The following is a 25,819-nucleotide window of genomic DNA, read 5'->3' as shown; positions in this document are numbered from 1 at the left end:
CCAACAAATTCAAACAAGTGTTCAACAAATCTATTTGAACATTGTTGGATATGTTTTACAAAATTCTGCTGTCATTCCAACTTTAAGTGTTTCTGTTATTACTATAATATAATAATATATAGTATTAATATATTTATTGTTATATATCGTAAATAGTAAGTTAAGATACAATAATTTGTATTAAAATCGCATGGTCAAAATCAAAGACAAAAAAATAATAATATAAATTTATTATTTATGTTCAAATTATATTTAAGTAATAGTTAAGGTGTACTCTCAAAAATGTAGATTTAAAATGTAATGAAAATGACATTTTTTTCTGTGTAAATTTGAATTTGAGACACAGCTTTGTCCGGCGTATCCCAAACGGCTTCCGTCAATTGTTTGTTTATTTCCAAATGGCTCTCGTGGAAAAATATTTTACGACTAGGTAAATTATTGCGTTCCTTATATTTTAGAGCCAGTATACCAATTGCGCTTGTATAACACTTGCTAAAATGCTTGTAAATTAAAACTTATTTATTGATCAATTTATTACTGGTTAAAGTGACTAGGTATAATATATTTTATAACCAGGGCTTGGAACCCTAACCTGTTTGTTGTGGCGCACTTTAATAATCTATATGTAGGGCATAGGCTGCACGTAAGCGGCGCGTCGCACTCGTGTAAATTAGAAAACGTAACATTTCATAACATTGTATTCTGTTTCTGTATTATTGTTTATATTATTATTAAAAATCAAAGTGTACTATTATTATTGTAAAAAAAAAATGTTACACGTAACTATAATTAAAAAAAAAAAATGATTTATTTATATTATTTTATGTTTTATTATTCACAAAAAATCGATTAGTGTTTTCATTTATTTTATAATAGTTATAAACTTATAACTAATACATTTTCCTTAGGTAGTGTAAAATATTTTAAACGTAATTAGTATATAAAATGGTAATTTTAGGCGCAATTGGTAAACTGCCGGTAAATTCTCAAACGGCTCTCATTAAAAAAATTTTTACAAACGAGTAAATCCCCAAACTACTGACAGTAATACCGGTATACCGATTTGAGGACAATAAATCGGTATACCGCAATTTTTCACTATGCACAACAATAATATTTTCAGTCGTTTATTTTTCATCTGAAGTTCACAATTTTACTGCTAGGTAGATGTAACTGGCCGTATATGTAGTAATGTTGTAACTTTATTTTTAAAAATAGAAATTACAAAAAACTAATTTGTGTCATTTTTGGTACAATATACAGAAAAGGGTTTTAAGATTTAAATGGTACCTAGTGCTTTTTATTACTTTCGATAAACACAATCTCATAGATATGACGAAACCCGATTAAATTAGTCATTTTTAAATACCTATGTGTATATTCTAACACTATGATAAAATAAAAATTTCCCACATAAACCTAATCGAGTGCCCATATTACGAGACTTTTTCTAACCTTGTTAATATACATTTATATTGGGACCAGACCATTTTGACCATATTAAGAGGATGCCTATATTAACCGGTGCCCACATTAACCGGAATCCACTGTACCTGTTTTTTATAATTTTACGTCGAATACATACATTTTATTTACATTTTTCTAGTGTTTTAACGCTAAAATTTAATAAAAATGAATTCACAGTAATATATAAATTTTTTAAATAATTTTTATAATTAATTAAGTGTACACCAACATAATTTTATCCAAACTTCTTTTGATACAATCCTAAGTTTGTATGAAGTGGGAATTAATTAGTGTTGTAAATATCCGGAGCCGTTTAGGAATTTACCTTTTTGTAAAACGGGAGCCGAATGGGCGACATCCGTTTTGACGTGTTGTCTTTATCTTTATAAGACAAAAAAGTACTTATCTAATGATTCTATACTACCCAAAATAATTGCTTCATACTACTTGCGTCTCTAAAAAAGTTAAATTCAACAGGTAACTTGCATCCCGTTTTGGGAACGCAACTCGGCCATATTATTCTTCTTACTAGCTATGATAGTCGTGATCAAGTTGCGTCCATTAATAATTTATCTATGTTATGTCTGGGACTAACGATAAAAAATTATCAGCATTTACGCTTTTAATTAAACAGATACAAGAATACGTATTATAAAATACAATTTTTAACTTACTCTTTTTATTCTGTAATTAACTTTGACTATTTTATTATTTTAAAATTAACAATAATTATTATTTTTTATATTTTTTAATCCCACATCATTTTTTGAATATGTTTCCATAATCTGTGAATAATTTGTATTTTATTTATTTAAATGTGATGTGATAATATATAGGTAATGCAATATAATCAAATGTATATAGTGGAATTATATGTAGTTAATCTATTCTGTTTTTTAATAGTCTGTAATTTAGTCTGCTTAATTTATACTATACAAAACTGAAATGCAACTAGGTTGTCTAAAAAGATACTTTTGGATGCAAATAGAGTATAGACTATGACCCTTTTTGAATTTTTTTAGTTGGGACACAATTCACTTGACACAGTGACATCTACTGATAATAATCTCGGACGCAAGTAGTATGCACGGTATATAATCATTATAAATTCTAATCTAAACAGTTAACATGGCCGCGTTTTGGTGGTGCTTGATATTGTGTTAGCAATAGAAAACATCGCACAAAACGGACTATTACACTTGAGGCATTTAAAACAAATTCTTGTTACTTAATTGCCACATTCTGTATAGTTTTTTTGATCTATTCGTGGCGCGCCGCAATGTATATAATGGAAATAAATATTCATTAAAAAGTCAAAAGATAGCGAAAAAATAAACAAAAACAAATTTTTATACAAAACATTATAACTTGCTCTACTTAAATCTTAGGTGACGAATTTCTTATTAAGTATAAAGATAGTTATTATTTTAAATTTAACTTGATTAATCAACTAATGATTATTTAAATATTTTTACTTTTTCTTTTTTAAAATTGCTAGTTCCTTATTATTATGAAGAACCACTGGATGTAAGGAAAAATAAAATAAGAAAATATTGTAAGTAATTTTAGATGATACTAATATGCATTAAAATATTAGAAAATACGAGGTAAAGTTACCTTAATATGTAATATAATATTCTGTAAGTCCTTAAATTATTACCTTTTTATAATCGCGGAAAATACCAATGTTACTTTGGTAGTCTATAATAAACAAAAAATGAAAAATCTGGGTATGTCTGAGCTCTCATCGGGTAGTTAGCCCCCGGTGGCAGTTACAAATGGTGTACTTTTTTCGGCCCGCTATCATAATAGTATAAGATAGGAAGTATTTAAACCTCTTTATATCCACATTGCATATAACATAATAGAAGCGATAGCCAAACAGCTGATCGATTTGTTTTCATTTTGACGAAGGCTCAGCATCATTATAGAACAATATGTTTTAAAACGGATTTAATATAACGTTACGGACTTACGGTTACAAAATTATAACGATCCTCCGACGCCCATATGCCGAGCATAAAGTAAAATTTTAAGGTCAACTGAAATATTTATCAGTAAATAATGGGATTTTGATAGCTGTCGCTTCTATTATGTTTTATGGTCCAATCGTACATTGCTGTACAAGAGGATGAACCAAACATTTGGTTGAATAATAAAAATAAAAAATAAATATATGAAAAAATAAAATAAAATTATTAATAATATTAATAATTGAATAGGTTACCAAGTTTATATAATAACAATAGAGTAGATCTTTAGTTGTGTTTAAGAATTTTATTTTATTGCCTACTTCACTCAATATTTTATATATAATTTGAAAAAAAAATTATATAATATTGTGATCTATTTCACTATGTACTTATATAAACCTATGCTTTATAATCTATGACAAAACGTAAACATTATTTATTATAGTATGTACCTACTAAATTAGTAAAATGTACATACATATTGAGTTATTTTTACCCTTGAATGTTGTAAGTATAATGTCAATGTTGAAATTCTGCGTATGTTTATCATTGAATACTTGTTTACCTATTTGAATAACAACGAAGAGTATGCAATTAATATCTCTATTTATTTTTTTTAAACATTTATTGTTTTATTTAGGTAATGATGGTAATTATGTGACGTTCACAAAATTTAGTAAGTCTATGCTAATTCGATTAATTAATAATTTAAGAAAATTAAGTTCAACCACTAGTTAAATTTTAACAACCTAAGTATTTGAAACTGACTTCATTAAAAAGTCAAAGAATCCAATGGCTAGGTCATTTCCTAAGGAGAGAAAAAAATGACCATCTTCGGATTGCTTTCGAATAGAAACCTCAAGGAAAACAACTACAGGGATGTCCCAGAAATAGATCGATTAATGGAGTGACAAAAGATTTAAACTCAATGAATATAGAATATTGATGAGAAATAATTGTGCATGACAAAAAGAAATAATAGAATATTGTAGTGATGGCGAAAACTCTTAGCGAATAATATGGTCAAAAGACAAAGAAATACTCGAAAAAAATATACATTTACAACAGTGGCAGTTTTGGGATTCAATTTTGACTGTGACAACTAGATGTTAATACATATTTCTAAATAGATATACAAAGATATAATGCATACAAAATTATAAACATCTTGAAACGATTAGTCATTAGCAACTATAAAATATATGACTATATGAATGATAGGAGTTGTCTGTCGATTATTCATTCCTATGAACACTAGAGGAAGAACGTCAGCAGGCCTGAACAAAAATCAGAATGATCGTCAGACAGTAGTGATGTCGTTTTACCACGTGATGCATATAATTTATTGGTTTTTAATGTTTTTATTATTATTATTTAAATGGTAGAATTTATGAATAATTATTATAGAATGGTTTTTTAAGCCATATTGTCCTTGATTGAATAGAAGTGTTTTCAAAAATTTACGACTTTTAGATCGATTATTCTATCTGAATTCTTATCCACCATTAAGTTAATAATATAATAAAAACTAACATTTATAAAGAAGAATAAGGTTGGGAAATCAACTCTACCATTTAACAAATCATTCAAGAAGTTAGCACCCATCATCCGCTTGCGCTCCGCTAAAGAAACTAAACCGAGTTGATTGATAACGGGAGCAGGGCCGGGACAAGAAAAATCTGACGGTGGGGGGGGGGGTGTCATACCAAAATTGCCGACTCTAAATACCATCTTTGCTGACTCGAAAAAAAAACAGAGCAATAATAACGAATGCAATTCTAAAATATTTTTTTCCTGTAAATCAAATACATATTATGCATGTTTAGTCTAAAAACAAATGCAATATATATTTAGATACATGTATATTATTATTTATCATAGATGCGTACACAAAATAATATTTTAAGGGAGGGGGTTGAGGTTGTACACTTTTATGATTGTATAATAAAAAGTTAATACAACTTCTATGGTATAATTATTTATTTCTTATTAAAAATTTCAATATATATTATAAAACTTTCAATTGTTTGTAGGTTTTGCATTTAATATTTTATTAATGAATACAATTTCCAAAAATTAAAAATTAAAAATCATATCTATAAGCTAATAAAATTAATATTTTTATAATACACAATCCATTTTTTGTGGTAGTCTCGTAAATCTATTAATAACTTCGTCAACATAAATGGCATAACGTCGATAAATATTTATGAGCTTATACAGTCAGTCAGTTTTGTCCTATGTTATGTCTTAAATAAGTCTTCAATCTCCGTATCTAATGTTGAAAAAGATCGCTCTGCAGTATCAGTCATCACAGGAATATCGTTAAAAGGCATTTTATATTTGGATAGAAATCACTAGATACTTGACTTACTCAGTCGTATTTAATGAACACTTGGGGGCGATTATCATCAGATAAATTTTCCCATTGTGTTTATCAGACTTCAATTTCAGCGTCAAATGTATCAAGATTTGATCATAAAAGTTTGTAAAATAATGCACATAACCAGGTCCGCATTTAGGGGGGTACAACGGGTACAATTGTACCAGGCGGCAAATTTTGTGGGGCGGCTATAGTTTTTAGGAGCAATAGTTAAGAGGTACAAAATGTTGAATAAATTCTATTAATCATGATTGAAAGTAAAACAAATAATTTAATAATTTAAAACCTTTTTAACATTTAACACGTTCGAGACGAAACACAACACGCGCTAAGCGCGATACAGTATTTTAATTAGAAAATTAAAATGTATAGGTAAATGTTAAAATACGCTTCAGAGGGAGGGGTGGTCTACGATTTAATTTTTACCGGGCGCCAACATCTTAAATGCGGCCCTGCAAATAACTTAATTTTTTTTAAATATATAGTCTCATGATACATAATATACTTATTACTTAGGAATTAATGATTGCAAAGTGGATATTATACGATGATGTTTATTGTTTAGAAAACTTTCGAAAACGTTCAATAAACGACGGAAATGTTAATCTACAGAATTAGAAACTACAACAATGACATTAATATAAATAATACAACAAACATTTTATTTATCTTTCTCATTGACAGAAACCACTTAAGTTTCGATACTCTTTTAAAATATTTAAATGTTTCCCTAAAATTTCGGGAGGGGTTTGAATCCCAAGAACCTTCCCTTGTACACAGAATATGATTTTTGTTAAAATGTTAGTAAAGATAAAAAGTATACCTAACCTAATAGCTACAAACGAGTTGTGTCCCTAATACTGAAATGTGTCCCATAGTTTTTTTCGGTTTACACGAACTGTGTCCAACAATTGTAATAAATTCAAATCAGTGAATTTGTCTATTAAAAAATTTAAAGGTATATTATAATATTTTACACGAAAAATGCAAAAGTTTGTATAAAAAAGTCATATACTCATCGTAGCTTCACGTATATCTATTATCTCCACGCGAACAGAACCGAAAATTTTTATTCAGTAAATATTTTATGAAATATATGTTGGTATTTATACAACATTAATAAAATGGACAAATATATAAAAACTTTATTATTTCAATTAACGAAACAACATATTTTATTCTTATGAAAAATATCGATTTGAATTTATCAGAACACAACTTGTGTAAAACTTTATAAAAAAGGTGGGACTCAATTCGCGTATCCCTCTTTTATCACTGGGACACAAATCGTGTGTGAGAAATTTCATCGGGACACAACTCGTTAATTGCGAACCTAACGATAATCTTTATTAAACACACCACCACACTTGAGGGCAAGGCACTCAAGTTTAATTCTTTTCTTTTTATTTTCCATTATAAATTGAAATTAAGAGTGAAAATTATAATAATACCTAATTTGATAACTAATCTTCTATGTACATTACTTCAGTATCTAGTACCTACTCACGCACAGACAAAAGATAGATTTGTGTAATGATTGGTGGCGTGTAGTTGATGGGTGTACGTAGTACGGTAAAATGTTTATTAGTTTATACTATTTTTTTTATTTATTTAAATAATTAATTTCCCATTTGCTAACTGATAACGAAACTATTTATATCTTATTATTCAAATGTTTTTAAAAGATGTTCAATTGTCATTTGTAAATAAAACAAATAGGTTATTTTGTCTAAAAAATTCCGATAGCCGAAAGTACTGACTTTCAATACGATTATCCGATGGTGGGGTGTCACGACCCCCATACCACACTTCCCTCCGGCCAGTTACGGAAGTGTAGTAATATAGCACAAGAATTTACGCTATATCGTTAATAGAAGAATAAAACAAGATTAAAAAATCTATTTAAAAAGTGAGACAATATGAATTTATATTGGATTATTAGATAATAGCCACGTGTACAATAGATAATAGTACATTTTAAAATATTATAAATTCAATTCTAAATAGAGAGCGATTTACCAGAAAATTAAACTAATATAATTTTAAACAGTCATTTACTTATGATGCTAATAAGAAAAAAAAAATCACCATATAATACAATATGTTGATTTTAAACATTTCGAAAATTATGTCGGCGCAGGTCAACTTTTACGGTACTATTATTGTCAACAATTAAATCCTGCACACATATTTTACCGTCGGTGAAACGCATTCTAGAGTCCAGTCGATGTAAATTATATAACAATAGGGGAGATATAAATAGGTAATATAATTTAAATGTAAAATAAAATTTCCACTGCTGTCTTCTATCAAGAATACCATTTTAAATACTTGAAAATATGGTCTTTATGAGGTATACTTAAATGCTAAAAAATCAGAATTTAATAAAATCATATCAAGGGATAAAGTGAGATGAAAATACTTGGATAAGCACTTCATATACTGCAAGTTTAAATTTGAGTAGAATTATTTTTTTTCTCTTCTTTTCAATTCAATTTTACATCGTATTAAATTGATTTATTAAAATACTATAATACAATTAACATTTTATTTTTAGAGAAAATGTATGAGACCTTTTCGCTTGGAAGTCTTATAGTGAAATTTAAATTTTGTCTACAATCTGGTAAGTTGTATAAACCATAAAAAAAAAAAAATTCTTAAAACAGTATTTCCCATAGAACATTTTTGTTTTAGTAAAAATGTAACTTGTCTTGTGGAATACAGTTATACACTGTTTGTAAACAAAATAATATAAATATGTTGGTACCTATATTTGATCAATTATGAATACGATTTGAAGTCAGATTTTGTTAATGAACCATATTTAATTTTCTTTTGATTTTATCAGAAGATCGATTTTAGCTGACAATATATAGATTATTATTTGTCATATTAACATTCAAAACGACGAGTCAACGATAAATCATGATTATTAACAGTAAACATTAAATTGCTAAATGATATGATGTATAAAAATATACTTGAAAAATATATAATAATACAATATAGTGATTAATTTTATGATATTTTGCTTCTTAATTTTGGACATATTTCTGATTTAAACACAAAAAAATTGGAAAAAGATTCAACATATGCTTAAAGTTCAACGTAAAACCAATATCGTTAAAATTCTTCTTCTATTTTATATGCTTTTAATTTTATATAAAATATATATATATATATATTCAAAATTAAGATAAAAAATCATGGTTACAATTAATAAAGATATAATTATTGTAATCGTGTTCATTTGATTTAAAAATTTGTTTTTTTTTTAAATATATTTTTTATAAACATGTTTATACCCCATATTTTTACTATATAATAATTAATAACACAGATATAAATAATATAATATATTCTGTGGATAATAATAATATAAACTGTAACCAGTGGCCACCATTTAAATAAACGAAAAAATATTTAATTTATGTGATCATAAGTTAAATTCGTGCGTGGCTCACTTAATATCAACCTATAATGGTTGGAAAAATGCTATTAACACCTTCTGAGTCTCAATAAATCTATCGATATATTTTTTTAATGAAAATGGTTCAGTAGTTTTTGAGTCTATAATTGAGGACAAAGTAAAGATTAATTTATACATACCTATATATTTATATGGATATTAATATTACTGTAATATAATATATTCACATCATTTTAGAAACTAATCCTTTTGAAAAGATAAAATATTGCTGTAAAAGTAAGTATGTTATGAAATTATTCTCTAACGATAAATCACAATAAATATTCATTTATTTAGGTTTTAAAATTATAAGAATATAATCAACAGTCTTATCATACTCATACATTTATAAAATTAAATAATTTGTTTTACTTTTCTTTTAGATAAAACGAAAAATAATGATGACCAATTTATTTCTTGTTTGGGTTTGTTATTAAAATAATAATAATAATAATTTATTTAATATTAATTTAAATAATCGTATACTACCTTAAAAATATTTTATGTCTGAAAAGAATATAGATGTTGTTCAAATGTATAAAATTAAAAACATATAGTTAATATATACTGGAAAGAAGTTCAATTACTTACAATATATTGTTTTCGCTTTTTAATTGATCAGTCATGTTTAAATCTTCTCAATATAAAAATATAGTATTTATCATAGCTACAATATTAAATTGAATTTATAATTTACTATAATAATATAAAATAATATACCTTATAATCTCTATAACTGAAATGTCTTTTGTATTTAATTTACTTTAAAATGAATACAAAAAAAATATATTAAATATGTCTGTTATATTAGATTATAATTATAATCAAACTTTAAGAAATGTGTTTAATTTATTACCGATTTTAGTAGTTTTTAATAAAAATATATTTCATTTTCCTCAACGTATTGACATGTGCTTGTGTATACAAGAGTAGCATTCAACCATAATCGATAATAGATTACATACACTAATGTTCGTTTACTATTCACACAACGATACAAATAATAATATTTTGATTTGAATTACATTTCATTTGAATTGTCTAAATATTACTCCACGCGATACGCTCTAAGTCTATGCTTCTTAATTTTATTCATCATAATTATACTTGAAATTGGTTCGATAACATTAAATAATTTTTACTTTTAAATTATAAAAATAAGATAACACATTGGGTAATACCAGAGGCATAACTAATGGGGCTAAACCCCCCTATATGGTTTTAATTTTTAGCCTAAATTAGTCTTCAAATTATTTTTAATTTTGGTTTTCTAGGACTCTAGCCCTTGTAACTATTAAATCCTAGTTATGCCCATGGGTAACACACGTTATTAATTGTAATTTATAATACCTAACAAGAGAAAAAATGAAACAGCAATGTTGCATAAAAATTATCCAAAATCGTTACGATTCTAAAAATTTGCAAAATCATTCTACACCGATTAATTCATTCTGCACCAGTTTTTTATATGACTGACTAAATTATGGCTGATGAATTAACTAGATTCGTTACCAGAATATAATCAAACATTTTCCAACGGATTTATTAAAAATCTCCAGTGTAATAAAATATGATACATTACGTGAATAGCAACCTAATATTGTCTTTTTAATATAATATGGACATGGATAAATATTAAATTGATTACTTTATTACATTAACTTAAATGACACATTTCATTATATTAATTAATTATTAGCATTATTTTAAACAAAACTTACAACTACATAATAATATAGATATTATATAATATAATAATAGACCTCAGATTAATAACTTATAATTTATGGTATTATATAAAATATTGTATTTTTTCAACTATTGAATAATTACATATAATAATATAATAAGTAATATAGGATTTTACATATGTATCTTATACTATCGTGTAAGAACTAAAATATGTATTTATTTTATCGGCTAAGTCACGTGTAGGAACTTACAATTTCCCCATCCAAGTACCGAACCACTACAATATAATGCATATACATAAACATAACACTACCTATATTCTATATAACATTGATATATGATTAGTAAAAACTTAGAAATTACGTTTAAAATTATATTTAAGGTATAATAAATATTTTAATAATATATAAAATTCATAGTTCAGTTTTATACATTTAAGTAACTGTAAAATATATTCTTTAAACAACACACAACACATAACTGTGTTAATAAACCTTTTGTATTTCTAATTTTATTTTAATAGATCAATCCCTTGAACCAACTCAGAAAACTGAAATGGACAACTGCTTTGGTACGTAAAGTAAAAAAAGTAAATAATTTATTGTTAGTATAGTGTACAATGGCGTATTTAAAACTTTTTTTTGAAGGGGAGAGTGAAAAATGTATTACTTTATATATTTATATGTATAAATGTAATCAAATTATAAAATTAAATCAAACTTTCTATTCTTATTTTCCGAACATTAATTCCTGGGAAGGGGAAAACACCAGCACTACCCCCACAATAAATACGACGCTGATAATGTATATTAGGTATCAGGTATGTCTATCTAACTTTTATACATTTTATTTATTATAGCCAAAAAACTCATGATATTCAGTTATTATTGTTATGAAATTGTGTGTATTAGCTGTGCAATGCACATTATGCATCGAACGTAGCTATCATTTGTGCACTGTTTTCTGTTTAGATACACCAAATTATTGTACGTCAAATGCGTATTAATATTCTGTACAATAGTACAAATAGTACAATAGTATAATAGTATAAAAAATAATTTTTGGTTGAAAATTCAATGATTGTCAAAAATCATTTGTAATAAATACATACAAATAATTAAAAATAAATTGGATTAATTCAATTGAATCGTAGTCATAATATTATATAAATACACATATTGAAATAAACTTGTGTTCATTTCAATATTGGCACATTACAGTAATAATATTACAAACGTACGTCTCGAAAGGTCTCCGTTTTACTATCCAAATTGATATACTTATGACGATAAAAATCGATTGGTCACCCGTATACAGGTACAATTTAGTTGTAAATTTCGTCGTTTTATTGCTAACTTATTATTTATTATTATTAACTACAAAATATTACTACGGTACATATTATTTATTTTAAAATAGAAATATCCATATAATATTTTAAAATATTACTAGAGTAAATTTTAAGATCAAATTTAGAAAACCACTAGCACTTTTGGGTATTCACCTTTTTTTAGTTTTATTGTTAAATAATATTGATACGTAAATAATGAACGAACTTTTAAAACAGCTGATGTTCAAACGATGTATAACACTTAAAATCAAACGATACGCAATTGTTATATAAAAAAAGTCAAAATTAGCAATATTGATACACAAACGACAACTGGCGATCGTGCGTAAATATTTTTTGATGATTTCGACGTGATATGCATGTTTTGAATATTGTATTTGTTTTTTTTTATGGCTTATTTCTTAAAAGACTTAATTAACTTAATTATTAAAAAACTTAAGTAGTTAAAGTTGTAAGCATAATTTACATGAGTATGGTTTATTTATTATATTAGTATTAATATTGGTTTTTTTTTTTAATGTTATTTTTACTGTTATCCAAGAAGTCTGTACCTATTAATCATTTTTTTTTTATAGTTGATCTTTAAATTGTTATATATTATACATATTAAATTATTCAGAAACCCTAAGATTACCTTTTAGAGTCTAAAAAAAAAATCAACCATACAAGATATTTCCATGTTAATATCTTGTACTTAAAATATATGTCAGAAATTAAAATATTATGATTGACGTTTTGACCAATAAAAATACGGTGAAGTGGAAAATAGATAAACATCTAAAATCATTAATTAAAAAGTAACTGTCAATGATAAATTACAAAAAAATCTCATTACTTATTCTACAAAAATATGTTGTTTATGATTTTGAATATAATTATAAATATTTATAATGTAAAATATTTAAAAACTTACCAATAAAAGAGCGCAGAGATACTAAATAAAACAATCAATATGAACACTAAAATAGTGACTATTTATATAATATTGTGATTCCGGTTTGAATCAATCAGCCATGACTAGTGCTCAAATTGGAAAAATAATAGAAAGGGGTAGAATAAACTTAAAAAAAATAGCGTTCCTTACAACCATTAATCTTAACGCCCCTATACCGCCTTTCTACACCCACTATAGAATCAACATTACCAATTGAAATATAATACACCAATACCAATAACATTTAGTAACAATCAATAAATATTATTTTATTTCTCATTTATTAAAATAAAGATTAATGTCACACATTATTAAAACTTATGATTAATTAATTAATTTTTAATTTTTTAATTACACTTCATAAATGTTTATGAGTATGGTTTACTTCAGTATTATTTATTTTAGGACAACATTCTTCTTTAGCAGATCTCTTTCCTCTAAAATTTTCAAAACAGTAGGTATATACGATTCTGGTTTAAAATTTTTAATTAAAGGTCCAACACATTTTATAAACATTAGAGAAGAAATATGAATATAACTTAGTTCATATTCTTTTTGAAAATCACTAAATTATTCATAGAACTAAAAGCACGCTCACACTAACTTGATGATATTGCAATTGTCTTAATTGCGGTTAACAGAGGGTTCAGATCCTGTGTATAAAGTTTTTTTTTTAAGATATTCGGATTACTATACGTTTGGTTGACAGGCTGTTAAAGTAAGCCATCATTCATCAACTGATCATAACCAAATTTTTGAAAAAATTCTGAACGAAATTCAGTGAAAACGTACTTATGTATTATTACTATTATTATATTTATATAGCTATTACCATTGGTTATAAATATTATAAATATAAATTTTAAATTATATTATTTATTATAATAAAGATTATAGATGGCTATAATACAGTGAAAACTTTTTATAATGAATCTGAAGGGACCAAGAAATTTCTTTTGTTAAAGAGAGTTTTCATAATAGAGAGATTTAAAAAAAAACAAAATTATTGTTAAAAATTACGTCGATTATAAAATAAATATATTCAATATCAATAATAATAGTATTATTACGATATTAAAATTTAAAAGTAGATAATGAAAGAATGTAATCGTTCTTGAAAATTTTGGCATTTTTGCCGATTTCTTTTATAATTTATAATACGATAACAGGTAAATCGTATTATGAAACATAAAATATTGTTTCGTTATTGAGAGTGACTATACGTTATAGAGAATGAATTGGGTAATGAATTATAAAGCAAACCAACCATTATTATGTAATGTTTACGTTATATAGAGTTTTTCGTTGTAAAGTGTTTCGTTATAAAACGTTTTCACTGTTTATTAAAATATCTTAAGGAGGGCTTAATATGTCTCAGCGTAATGGCTAAGCTCTCATAAGGCCCTCCCCTATTTACATCCATGATAATAATATAGAAAACGTATATTTCAAGTTTAAACAATAAAATTAGTGGTGGCCTACTGCTTCGGAAATGATAACTTTTTTTATGAAATAGTATCACGTGTCGTTATGTTTTGTACACAGAATTAGATATTTTGTACCTAATAACGTGAGAACACAGTGACGCGTTTATCTTGACTAACAGAGACTAAAGAAGTAGGACAGAGGGAATCGATTATATGAGGGATCCTTGGTTAGGATTCCGATAAATATGATTCAGCAGAGCTAGTACGAGCACCTTAACGTCAGCCTATATCGCAAATCAATCATTTGGGCTTAATCTAATTTTTTAATTAAAAAACACTGAAATATTTTTAATAAAAATACTTAGAAAATATTTGCATCATCTTTTTATTTTACCACGACTACGACATCACTATTCAACGGTAACTTTGATTGGCTCATTTCAATATTAATGTGATTTATGGGGCAAGTATAAACCGTTGCTACCACGTCGCCCAGGATTAAGTAAGCGAACGGTTGCGGGCGGTGGTGCCTGGGTGCGAACAGACGGTATGTCGTATGTGTGTTTATATTTAAATTAGTGAATTTTGTGTATGTACTAATATTTAGTAACATGGGTAACAACCAATGGGGATGAAGTTGAACACCGGCAACGTGTAGTTTTAGCAAGTGGCTACTGGACTGACGAATCAAGTTCTAGTTACGGCGATACTTAAGCAAGTGGTCCGGTAGGGAGAGACGGTCGTTTCCGCTGTTGGCTTGGGATGCATAATCAATAATTATTGTTGTAATAATATTGTGTATTGATCAATGATTTTATTAAATTATTATATCCCATACACGCGTGTATCATGTATTCTAATATTTTTGATTTTATGTTTCAGAGAAATTTATGCAAAAATATAGAGATATATTTGGAGAAGATCAAATAGGTATCCATGCAATTACAAATTATATTAGTTTTGATATAACTCAGTTATTATATGTTTGATTGTGTGACCCACTGCACAATATTATCAAATGAGGTGGAGGGAGATCGTTTCTGGTCATAAGGTTAGGTTATATGTGTTGTGTTTTGTAATAGTTTTTAATAAAATATAAAATATAATTATCGTTGAGAATTATCTATGTGACCGTACTCCACATTACTTTAGCACGTTTCATTAGAAATGTAACCGGTGAAATTCGGTATTTTAATCGAAATATTATTGATTGCTTTAGTGATTATGTTATGGGGTATAATATTAGTTGAACTTTAAATATTTCCTTTAACTAAACGAATGTTTAGTCGAGACTCGAGTTGATAAGATAACGGAACGTAGGTACTAGGAAACATTTATCAAATGAAACTATGTTATACAAATATAGAAATTATTAAAGTAAATAAAATAATACTTACTAATTATAATAGTAATATATATAATATTAAACTAATAAACGTTTAAACTACAATTGAATGGCAACGTTAATTAAATTAAAAAAACTTATCAATGGGTATAGTTTATAATTTTCAATATTTTTTTATAGACTTCCACTATACATTTAGCATCCCACGTAAGTACATTTAATTTTAAAAAATATACATAATTATCTATACAATGTAAAACGCACTAATAAATTTTGTTAAAATACAAACTGAATTTTATGTTTGAATGTTATTGTTGAATAGATAATTCAAAATAGAAACATATAAATACTTTTATCATTATAAAATAGTATTATATATTTTTAGTATTAAATATAAGTATAGATATACCTATATAATCAATAGTTAATAATTTATGCCAAAATTGTATAAAAAACTTTTTATAAAAACATAGAAATATAATTTTACTATTATTTAAAAATATTAATTTAAAATATAAATAAAAATAATAAATCGGGAGTTTCTAATGATAAATACATTTTTTCCAATACATTTAAAAAAAATTGCTTTATTTAAATAAATATTCTTATTACTAAAGCATTTTCTAAAAATCATATTTTCAAATTGGCTAATTTAAAATTTTCAAATACTTTTAAGCATTTTATTGCGTCATATATATTATTACCTACTCATTGACGAGATATATTCAAAACGTATTGCATATAGCAGAGGTGGCCAACTTCAATTGACTTGTAATCGACTCTGAGTTTTCCCAGGTTGTTGCGATTAAAAGAAAAAGGTTGTCAATAAACAAAAATATATTTTATATACATGCATGTTACTCTTACGAGTATAAGTACTGTTTAATTTCACAGTCTTACACAACACGTATTTTAATATGCCTATATAAAATATGCTATTTAAAAATCGGCTAGTGTATATTATAATCTCGTTTTTCATAGTTATTTATTGCTTTTTTCTAAATCTAATTTTTGTATTCATGAGTTAAACAAAGAAAAATAAATTTAAAAAAAAAAAATATTTTATTAGTTTTCTGAAACAAGTTGAAAAATTTAAGAAAATTCGAAGGGAGTCACGATCAACCTGTTGGCCACCCCTGGCATATAGTATTGTACAAAAATACAAAATAGCGATATTTCATATATTTTCAATGTTTTCAAAATATAAAGTTTTTAATAAGAGTTAACTAATATTTCATAAATAGTTAGTTGCTATAATTATTAATTAATATAATATATTAAATTTTACTTCAAAAATTTTATATATAAACATTTCGGGAATGAAATTTTTTTTTCGAATACTTGATTAAATTATTTAAATTTCAGTTTCTTTCAGCATTAAAAATCTAAGGAATAATTTTTATATTTAATATAATTATCTTACTACAAGGCATGATTTCATTATTATTGCTATTTTTAGAAGAAATTGGGAAAGATACTTTTAAATTATTCAATACTGTTACTAGTAAGTTATTATGCATTTTATATATTTTTTAATTTTTAATAAATAGATGGTATTTAAAATATCAAATAATTTTTATTTAAATTACATTTTATACTGGTGCTATATAAAATAATAAATGATGTACATTAGAAATATATAATAAATTATCGTTATAATACACCTAATTATTATTTATTATAATATTTAATCCTTAGAATGGATTAGATCTAGATAAGATTTCCTAAAAACTAGATAACATTCTTTAATGCTTACCTTTACTTTTATAACAGGTAAATGTAAGCTAACAATATAAAAACACAAATTTGCTATGCTATGTATATGTAAGACAGAGACGTAGGTATGTAGAAAAAAAGGTCGAAAAAATGTAATACCAAAGAATTAATGCACGGAATCGTGTCATAATCCTTTGTATTATGTTAGATAAAAATGAATTTTTAAGATTGTGGACATTTTTTACAGTTTAGAAAAGTGGTTCTCAATCTTTTTAGTACCGCGACCCAAATTTCTCCCGAAAAATCTTTCGTGACCCATTTGGTTTCACTTTTCAAAAAGTAGTAAAGTTATTAAAAACAAAATTTGTATTATATAAATATGTATACATTTTTATTATGTATTTAGTATTTTATAGGTTTATAATCAATATATTTTTACAAATGTACTCTTAATAATGAGGTGTTTGCGAAAATGTGCTTGTTTTCTGTTTTGGTTAATAACAGCATTGACATCATAAATCAAAAAATTGTTCGCGACCCACCAAAAATTGACTGACGAGTGACGACCCACACTTTGAGAAAGACTGGTCATCTAGAAGAATATGTAAATTATAGATCGTGGACACTTGGTACTATAGTTTATATATATCACATGATATAAAACACATAGCTTAGCTTATGATATAACGACGTATGAAAAATTGTATTCATAAATAATAGTAGTATTTTAAAGTTGAATACAATTTCTATTGAATTGAGACCAAAACTCGCCAAATATGGTTTCGACTATAAACATATTAGAAATTGACCATTATGTATAATCTATATTTTATATCGGGCTTTCAGTCAATGTTCTCTGTGCGTTTCTAGTATCCTAGCACGTACGCAGATCGTTGCGAACGAACGCTGCACGGAGCCATGAACACGTTTTACTACGTTGAGAGGCGTATGGGTCAACCAGGCGATTGTAATTTCTCCCGATGGTAAACTCTCCCGGGTCTTCAGTACTACTTATTAATTTTAATAAAAATCATAAAATAAATCTAATATAGATTTAAGTTTCATTTAAAAATAGTCAATCATATAATAATAATAATATAAATTAATGCCTTTAACTGCTATGAGCTATAATATTATAGTCAAAATACAATAACAAATAAAAATTCATAAAATAAATCTAAGATGCAAAATAAATACAAAATATATAATAAAATAAAAATGTTTAAATTTAATTTTTTTTGAAAATAGAAATACACAGATTTTAAAAAACTTATGGTATCTTTTTCTAATCTAATATTTTTTGAGATAATATAGTTCTTTCATTATTTTTTGTATTACAGTTTTTACTTGTTTTGTCTAATTTATTGCAACTTTTAATTTAATGTATATTTCAATTTGAAAATGTTGACCCGGGAGAGCTTACTATTTCCTACAGGTAACCATAATGTTGACCCGGCAGAGTTTACTATTTTTAAAAATCGGGAGAGTTTACCACCGCCCGGTCAACCACCATCGGTCTACTAATAACCTTCCACCGCCGACTGTGCAGCCGGACGGATGTAAGGTAATAAGGCGGGTTTCCACTGAACCGTTCGCGTGTACGTGCACGTCATTATATGTTCCTATGTATGTAATTTTTTTCTTATAATAAAATGTATGTAATTCTAATAAAATATTAATAATAATAATAATAATAATAATAAATATATAAAAATATATAATATTTAATTCCCGATATCCGAAATTTTGCGTATCCGAACCAGGAGCGGTCCCAATTAGTTCGGATAATCGAGGTTCTACTGTAAAATACATTGTGGTTGAGTAAAATATGATAAATTATAAATAATAATATAATAATAATAATTACTTAAATGTATATTATACGTGAACATGTTTGGCGTTTTATCTCCAACGAGATAGCTCCTTTTTGTTAGCCTAAGTCACTTAAACTAAGTCGTATGGATTTAGGAGTTTGTGGCGCCTAATGTCTTGCGAGTTGTCAACAAGTTGTTTAGCAGTTGCATTGGGATGCAGCTCAAGTTTTTTCACTTGTTTTTTTAGCAAAAATGTTGATTTTGTCCTGGTTGGATGATATTCAAATCTCGGTGGATGATTTCATGGATGTCGTTCATAACCGCACACTTTCAAAAAAAGGTCGTCGTTCAAAACCACACACTTTTATACCTTAATCCCGCATATTTTCCCCAAATCGAGTCGTTCAATTCCGTACACATTGATTTATATATTAATAATGTATACATTTATCTAAAATAATATTATCGTTTATTACCGCACACAAGTTAATCATATTTAATCAAGATCACAAAATCATGAGAATAAAACTTTCGGGATTATACAGAAAAATCAGTTATATTCCAATATTAAAATAAAATTACAATGATAAAAATTCACAATCTGGATTATGGTTAAAACTTTTTTTTAATTACCTTATTTACCATCACATTTGATTCCTAAGGTGTTTTTCGAGATTATGACTACTTGTCTAGATGAAAAACAGTTTTATGATTTTGTTATTTAATTTTTGACTGTCAATCAAATTTGTATGGTTTTGAACTATCGACCTTTCAAATTTACATTGTTAACAATAAAATAAATGTGTGTGGTATTGAATGGTGTAATATTTGCGGTTATGAACGGTAAGTGTGTGGTCATGACAACCACCGGATTTCATACCTATCGAGCCGATATGCTGCAACAATGGAACGAAGGGTAATATTCTGACAGCATTGAATAACTTCAATGATAAATTTGCTGGCACAACCCTACAGTTGTATGCCATAAGTCAAAATCGGTTTGATAATAGCTACACATAGAAACCGTTTGTTTGTCAGGTCGAGTGTGGAATGTCTTCCAACTAGCCAGTACAGCTTGCGCAATTTTTCTTTTATTTGAAATTTTTTCTGGTGGACATGGTGTTTTCAATTAATGCGAGAATTAAGGTGAATACCAACGTATTTAGCTGAGTCTTTTTGTAGGATTATCGTGTGATCCAACAACACTTGGAAATTTTCGGTTTTACGTAATGTATAATTTATGTGCATCGATTTATCACCATTGATTAATACCAAATAATGATAAAATCTCATCGAACATTATGATTTATGACACTTTTAACGTGATTTGTCGGGATTTGTTTATTACCTATATCATATAATTTATAGGTAACTATAATGTTAATTTGCATAAAATAGTATAAAGTGTACGCGTTTTGCAATGCATATTTTTACCAGACCGCGTTTTAGATTTTAAACAATAAACCGTACAAAATGGTACCATTAAAATCAATATGCTAATAAATTAACATACCTATACTTAAATATTCTAATGTTAATTAAATTTTTTTTTAAATAAAAATAAACATGTTTATTATCTGACTTTATTACATAATTAATCATGTTTAACATAGATCTCGCTGAATATAATAATACAATCAAAGGTGTCAGTATTGAAATATTTCCTGTGTTTTATAAAGGTAATAATAATATTATTTTACATTATAAACCGTGTTTTCAATGATACAAAATATTATTTTAACAGCATAATTTGTAAGTTGTCACGTGAACAAATATGGGCTATGCCGAAAGTCTAACTGAAATTTACTTTATAATTTAAGTTTTATTTCTAATAAATTCCATAAACCCAATCAGTCCATCACTATCGTAATCTAATTTCAAGTCATAAAATCATTTCTATATTATGGGGAGTTAATAAATATCATTTATACTTGCATTTTTTTTCATTCCTATTTTAATATGTTTAGTTGGTTGTAATCACTACCTAACTCATATAATATCGTATTGTACATTATTTTGACGACTTGTGTGATTATGGATCTCCATTGTTTTTAAAATAAAACGAAAATATTAACTAATTATAAATCGACAATCGTTGACAAAAATATTAAAATATTGCACAAAAGTGTAAGTTGTTTTGTAATTAAATAGTTATTTTACAATAGTCAATAACAACCGCGTCACAAGTACCAATAGGCTATAGAAACTGGTCCAATATTATTTCCTTTATTAAGCAATTGAAACAAATAACAGAATATAAACTGGAAGAAAACGAAAAAATGTCTCAACTTGTCACATCACTTTCAAAAAATATCGAAATATTTTTAATTTGCAATAAGTCTGGACGGTATGCTATGTGATTAATTATTATGGAAACTCAAAATTCAGAATATTAAGAAAATATTGTTATCGAAGGTTATAACATTAAAAAAAATATGTTGATTAAAATTAGCCATGCAACTTGTAAACAGCGATATCGGTCAATTAGATCATTGACAAGTAAGTGGAAACGATCAAATGCTAAAAGCAATGCAAGTAAAAAGATCAACAGAAAAGGTTAAAATTTCAGAATAAAAAATCGGAAGTAAAAAATATGGAAATAGTTTTGGGAAGCAAAAAGTTGCCTGTGAAACTCAGTCCATACCAAATCTGATTATAATTTATAATCATAAATTTTAACCTGTTTCAAATGTAAAAAAGTTAGGACATTTAAAAAAGGTATATTAAGTTAAAATGAAAGTATCTTTATTTTTTATATTATATTATTAAAACATGAAGGATTTTTTTGGTTACCTATATCTGAAGTTCTACTGGATTGATTTTCATGATTTTTTTTTTTCAAACGCTAGTAATCAGTGAGCATGAGCAGATGAGCCATCTAATGAGAAAAATCCAAAAATATATCAATTAAACAGTGTTTAGAAATATTTAGTTTTCCGTGTAGGGATGCACGTTAATTGCCGTGCGCACACACACATCTTTGTAACCCCCACTACTCCTATATACATCTACTGTCAAGATTCTCAAATAAATTTGAGTTGATCCAAAAATAGAGCTAGGCTCTTCGAAAATCATACTCAAGATGTATTCTTTTTTAACACCATGTCACCAAGCAATGGAACATACATAATAATTTATAAATTATAAAATTATATAAGAATAAGATAATACTTAGCAATAATTATAATGATAATTAGAATAAGATATATAATATAATATTTAATATTTTAAGTCTTAACTATACTTAAATGGCGATGTTAATTAATTTCAATAATGTCAACGATAAGTATAATTTATAATTTTTTATAATATAAGTATATTTTTTTTATAAATCATTTAGCAATCAAAAGTAAGCACATTAAATTTTATAAAAATATTTTATAGACTTAATTATGTTTAAAATATAAACACAAAACTTTATTTTGTTTAAAAATACAGGTATACATTTATATTTTAAATTTGTGGTTAAGCATAGATGAAGGAATGTAGTTATTTTCAATGATGTTTTTTTTTTTAAAAAAGTTTGCATCACTTTTCGGGGCAGAAAAAAATGATTTAATTTTCTATTCTGAGGATAATTCCTGGTAGCAAATTTTTTAAAGTCGATTCTTCATCTGGTATAATGTAGGATTCACAATTTTTCTAAATTAATTGCATAACTTTTAAAATAATAGGAAAGCAAATATTTATATTTTATTCAGCTTCTGTATTTGACAAAATTGATCTTGTACACAAATATATTTAAAATTAATAACATAATTATTGTAAAGACTTGCAATTTACAACAAATATTCATATCATGAGCATTATATTTCTTTGATAATTTACAGTTTTCAATATGTTTTGGGACTTTTTGAGATATTTGTAAACATTTGAAATGTTGACTTTTTTATTTTTTTATTCGATTAAAAGTGTAAAATAGCGAAGTTTAGAAAAATGAGAGCCGTCACGAGACGCCTGACAGATGTGAAACATCGAAATCGATAGTTATTAAAATAGTTAATAATTAATGAAAACCAATAAATAAATATAGAGTGAAATAAACAAACACAATTTCGTTATTAATTCTTATTTTGGGTGATTGTAAATTCTCCCGGTGGTAAATTTTCCCGGGTCTACTCCAGTACTACCTGACGGAAACATGTAAACTCTCCTGGGTCTTCAGTACTACTTATTTAATTTAATAAAAATCATAAAAAAAATCTAATATAGATTTAAGTTTTATTTAAAAGTAGTCAATCTATAATAATAATAATAATTTAAATTAATGCCTTTAACTGATATGAGCTATAATATTATAGTCAAAATACAATAACAAATAAAAATTCATAAAAAGATTTAAGATGCAAAATAAAAATGTTTAAATTTAATTTTTTTTGGAAATAGAAATACACAGATTTTAAAAATCTTATGGTATCTTTTTCTAATCTAATATTTTTTGAGATAATATAGTTCTTTCATTATTTTTTGTATTACAGTTTTTACTTGTTTTGTCTAATTTATTGCAACTTTTAATTTAATGTATATTTCAGTTTGAAAATGTTGACCCGGGAGAGCTTACTATTTCCTACCGGTAACCATAATGTTAACCTGGGAGAGTTTACTGTCGGGAGAGTTTACTATTTTTAAAAATCGGGAGAGTTTACCATAAAATCAGGAGTTTACCACCGCCCCTTATTTTGTTTATTATAGTGTATATTGTATACACAATACATAGTGTACACAATAACAATATTATTAGAAAAAAGTTAGTAACCATTATGTATAGAAGCGGGGATCGTAAAATTGATTATAAACAACACGCGTATGAAAACATTGAAAACGTTACGTGTGAAAACACACACCGCGATTATTTCGGGATACATTTTCTGATCAGCGCCGCCGCTACACAATATCAACAACAAATCAGTTCATCTAATCTGTGCCCTGTGGTTTTACTCCTAAGGAACGTCAATAGATGTTTCACATCAAAAATAAGAACACCGACACCGTATAGAATCGGTTTTCAGGTATGCACAAAGGTTTTTCATTCAATTCAAATTTAACACGTCCATTGCAACCATAAGTCATTGTAGTCATTGTACCCAATGCTACTTGACGAAATAAATTATTTACAACAGATAAAGTTCCTAGGTTATTTGTATTTATCTGTGTGACTGTGTTTATATTATATAGATCGTTGGTTACATATTCACATTATATAGAGTTTAAAATAAATATTATTTCATAAAACTTTTGTGCCAATAGTATTATTATTAACTAGGTTTAATTTAAAAAAAATTTATATGGACAAATTAAAAACAAAAATTGTTTATACGTTAAATTGTTTCAGATGAAGATGTATCTAATATTTTTAAATTATCTAGTGATGACGTGCAAGAATGCAATTGTAAGTAATATAATAGTTTTTAATTAATTACAATATTTTAAATTATATAGACAATATAATATTATAATTAATGAGGTGTTAGAGAGCTCACATAAACGCAAGTAGCTTAACTAGTACCTAAACATAATTCATTATTTCTTAGTGACACTCCGAAAGTGATTTAAGTCCAACTTCATTGTCACTAGATCAATTGGTATAAATAAAAAGAGGCGATTTGCGCCTACAAATAATTAAGGACGTGCGACTCACGTTTACACAATATAAGTATAATAAATTAATGTGACGCAAGAATGTGTCACATTAGTGCACACAAGAATTTAAGAGATACAGCGCACTCATTAAATAGAGAAAAAGAACAATGTTCTAAATTAATCAATAATAATACATTTAACAAAAACTGTCACGGTCGACGATACGGTTCAACGACGGTGAGGTTTTTCGGACTGGTTATAGAAAAAATTGTACAATAATGTCAATAAGCATGAATACGCAATTGGACAGCGACCACATGTTATTCCGCGCACTCGGTGGACAATAACGCGTCATTGTAGTAATCTAAACTTAACATAATATTATTATTTATTATACATTTCCAAAGATACATAGACTTATAATATAAGTTATATTATAAGTTTATGTATGATTCACATTTATTATTATCCTCTATTTTCTTCCGTGTTCCATCCCACTCCTAGAGTGTATATTTTTTTTCTGTTCAACTTGTCATGCTAAATTTGTTGATAGTTAATACTTATATTAATACATTGATACAAATTATATAATTTGGATTCTGAATGTCAGTGTTGTTTACGAATTATTATTTTTAATCATTATATTAGCCATTTTATTAAAACTTTGA

At 26.3% G+C, this 25,819-nt stretch overlaps 1 protein-coding gene across 1 annotated transcript in view; it reads left to right on the top strand.

The window, feature by feature from the left end:
- The window catches only part of LOC113552423, a 48,703-nt gene that overhangs the window by 7,351 nt on the left and 15,533 nt on the right, over positions 1 to 25,819 (top strand). The window contains exons 3-14 of the mRNA XM_026955307.1: positions 2,966 to 3,022; positions 4,081 to 4,116; positions 8,381 to 8,446; positions 9,491 to 9,529; positions 9,676 to 9,717; positions 11,508 to 11,555; positions 15,579 to 15,626; positions 16,222 to 16,248; positions 17,501 to 17,545; positions 21,185 to 21,250; positions 22,912 to 22,920; positions 24,904 to 24,960. Of these exons, the coding sequence (XP_026811108.1) occupies positions 2,966 to 3,022; positions 4,081 to 4,116; positions 8,381 to 8,446; positions 9,491 to 9,529; positions 9,676 to 9,717; positions 11,508 to 11,555; positions 15,579 to 15,626; positions 16,222 to 16,248; positions 17,501 to 17,545; positions 21,185 to 21,250; positions 22,912 to 22,920; positions 24,904 to 24,960 (540 nt within the window). The remainder of the gene's footprint in view (positions 1 to 2,965; positions 3,023 to 4,080; positions 4,117 to 8,380; positions 8,447 to 9,490; positions 9,530 to 9,675; positions 9,718 to 11,507; positions 11,556 to 15,578; positions 15,627 to 16,221; positions 16,249 to 17,500; positions 17,546 to 21,184; positions 21,251 to 22,911; positions 22,921 to 24,903; positions 24,961 to 25,819) is intronic.

The sequence above is a fragment of the Rhopalosiphum maidis genome, chromosome 2 (genome assembly GCF_003676215.2).
Source record: "Rhopalosiphum maidis isolate BTI-1 chromosome 2, ASM367621v3, whole genome shotgun sequence".
NCBI lineage: Eukaryota > Metazoa > Arthropoda > Insecta > Hemiptera > Aphididae > Rhopalosiphum > Rhopalosiphum maidis.
Note: the sequence above shows the minus strand (reverse complement) of the source record. Positions and strands in the feature narration are given on the sequence as shown.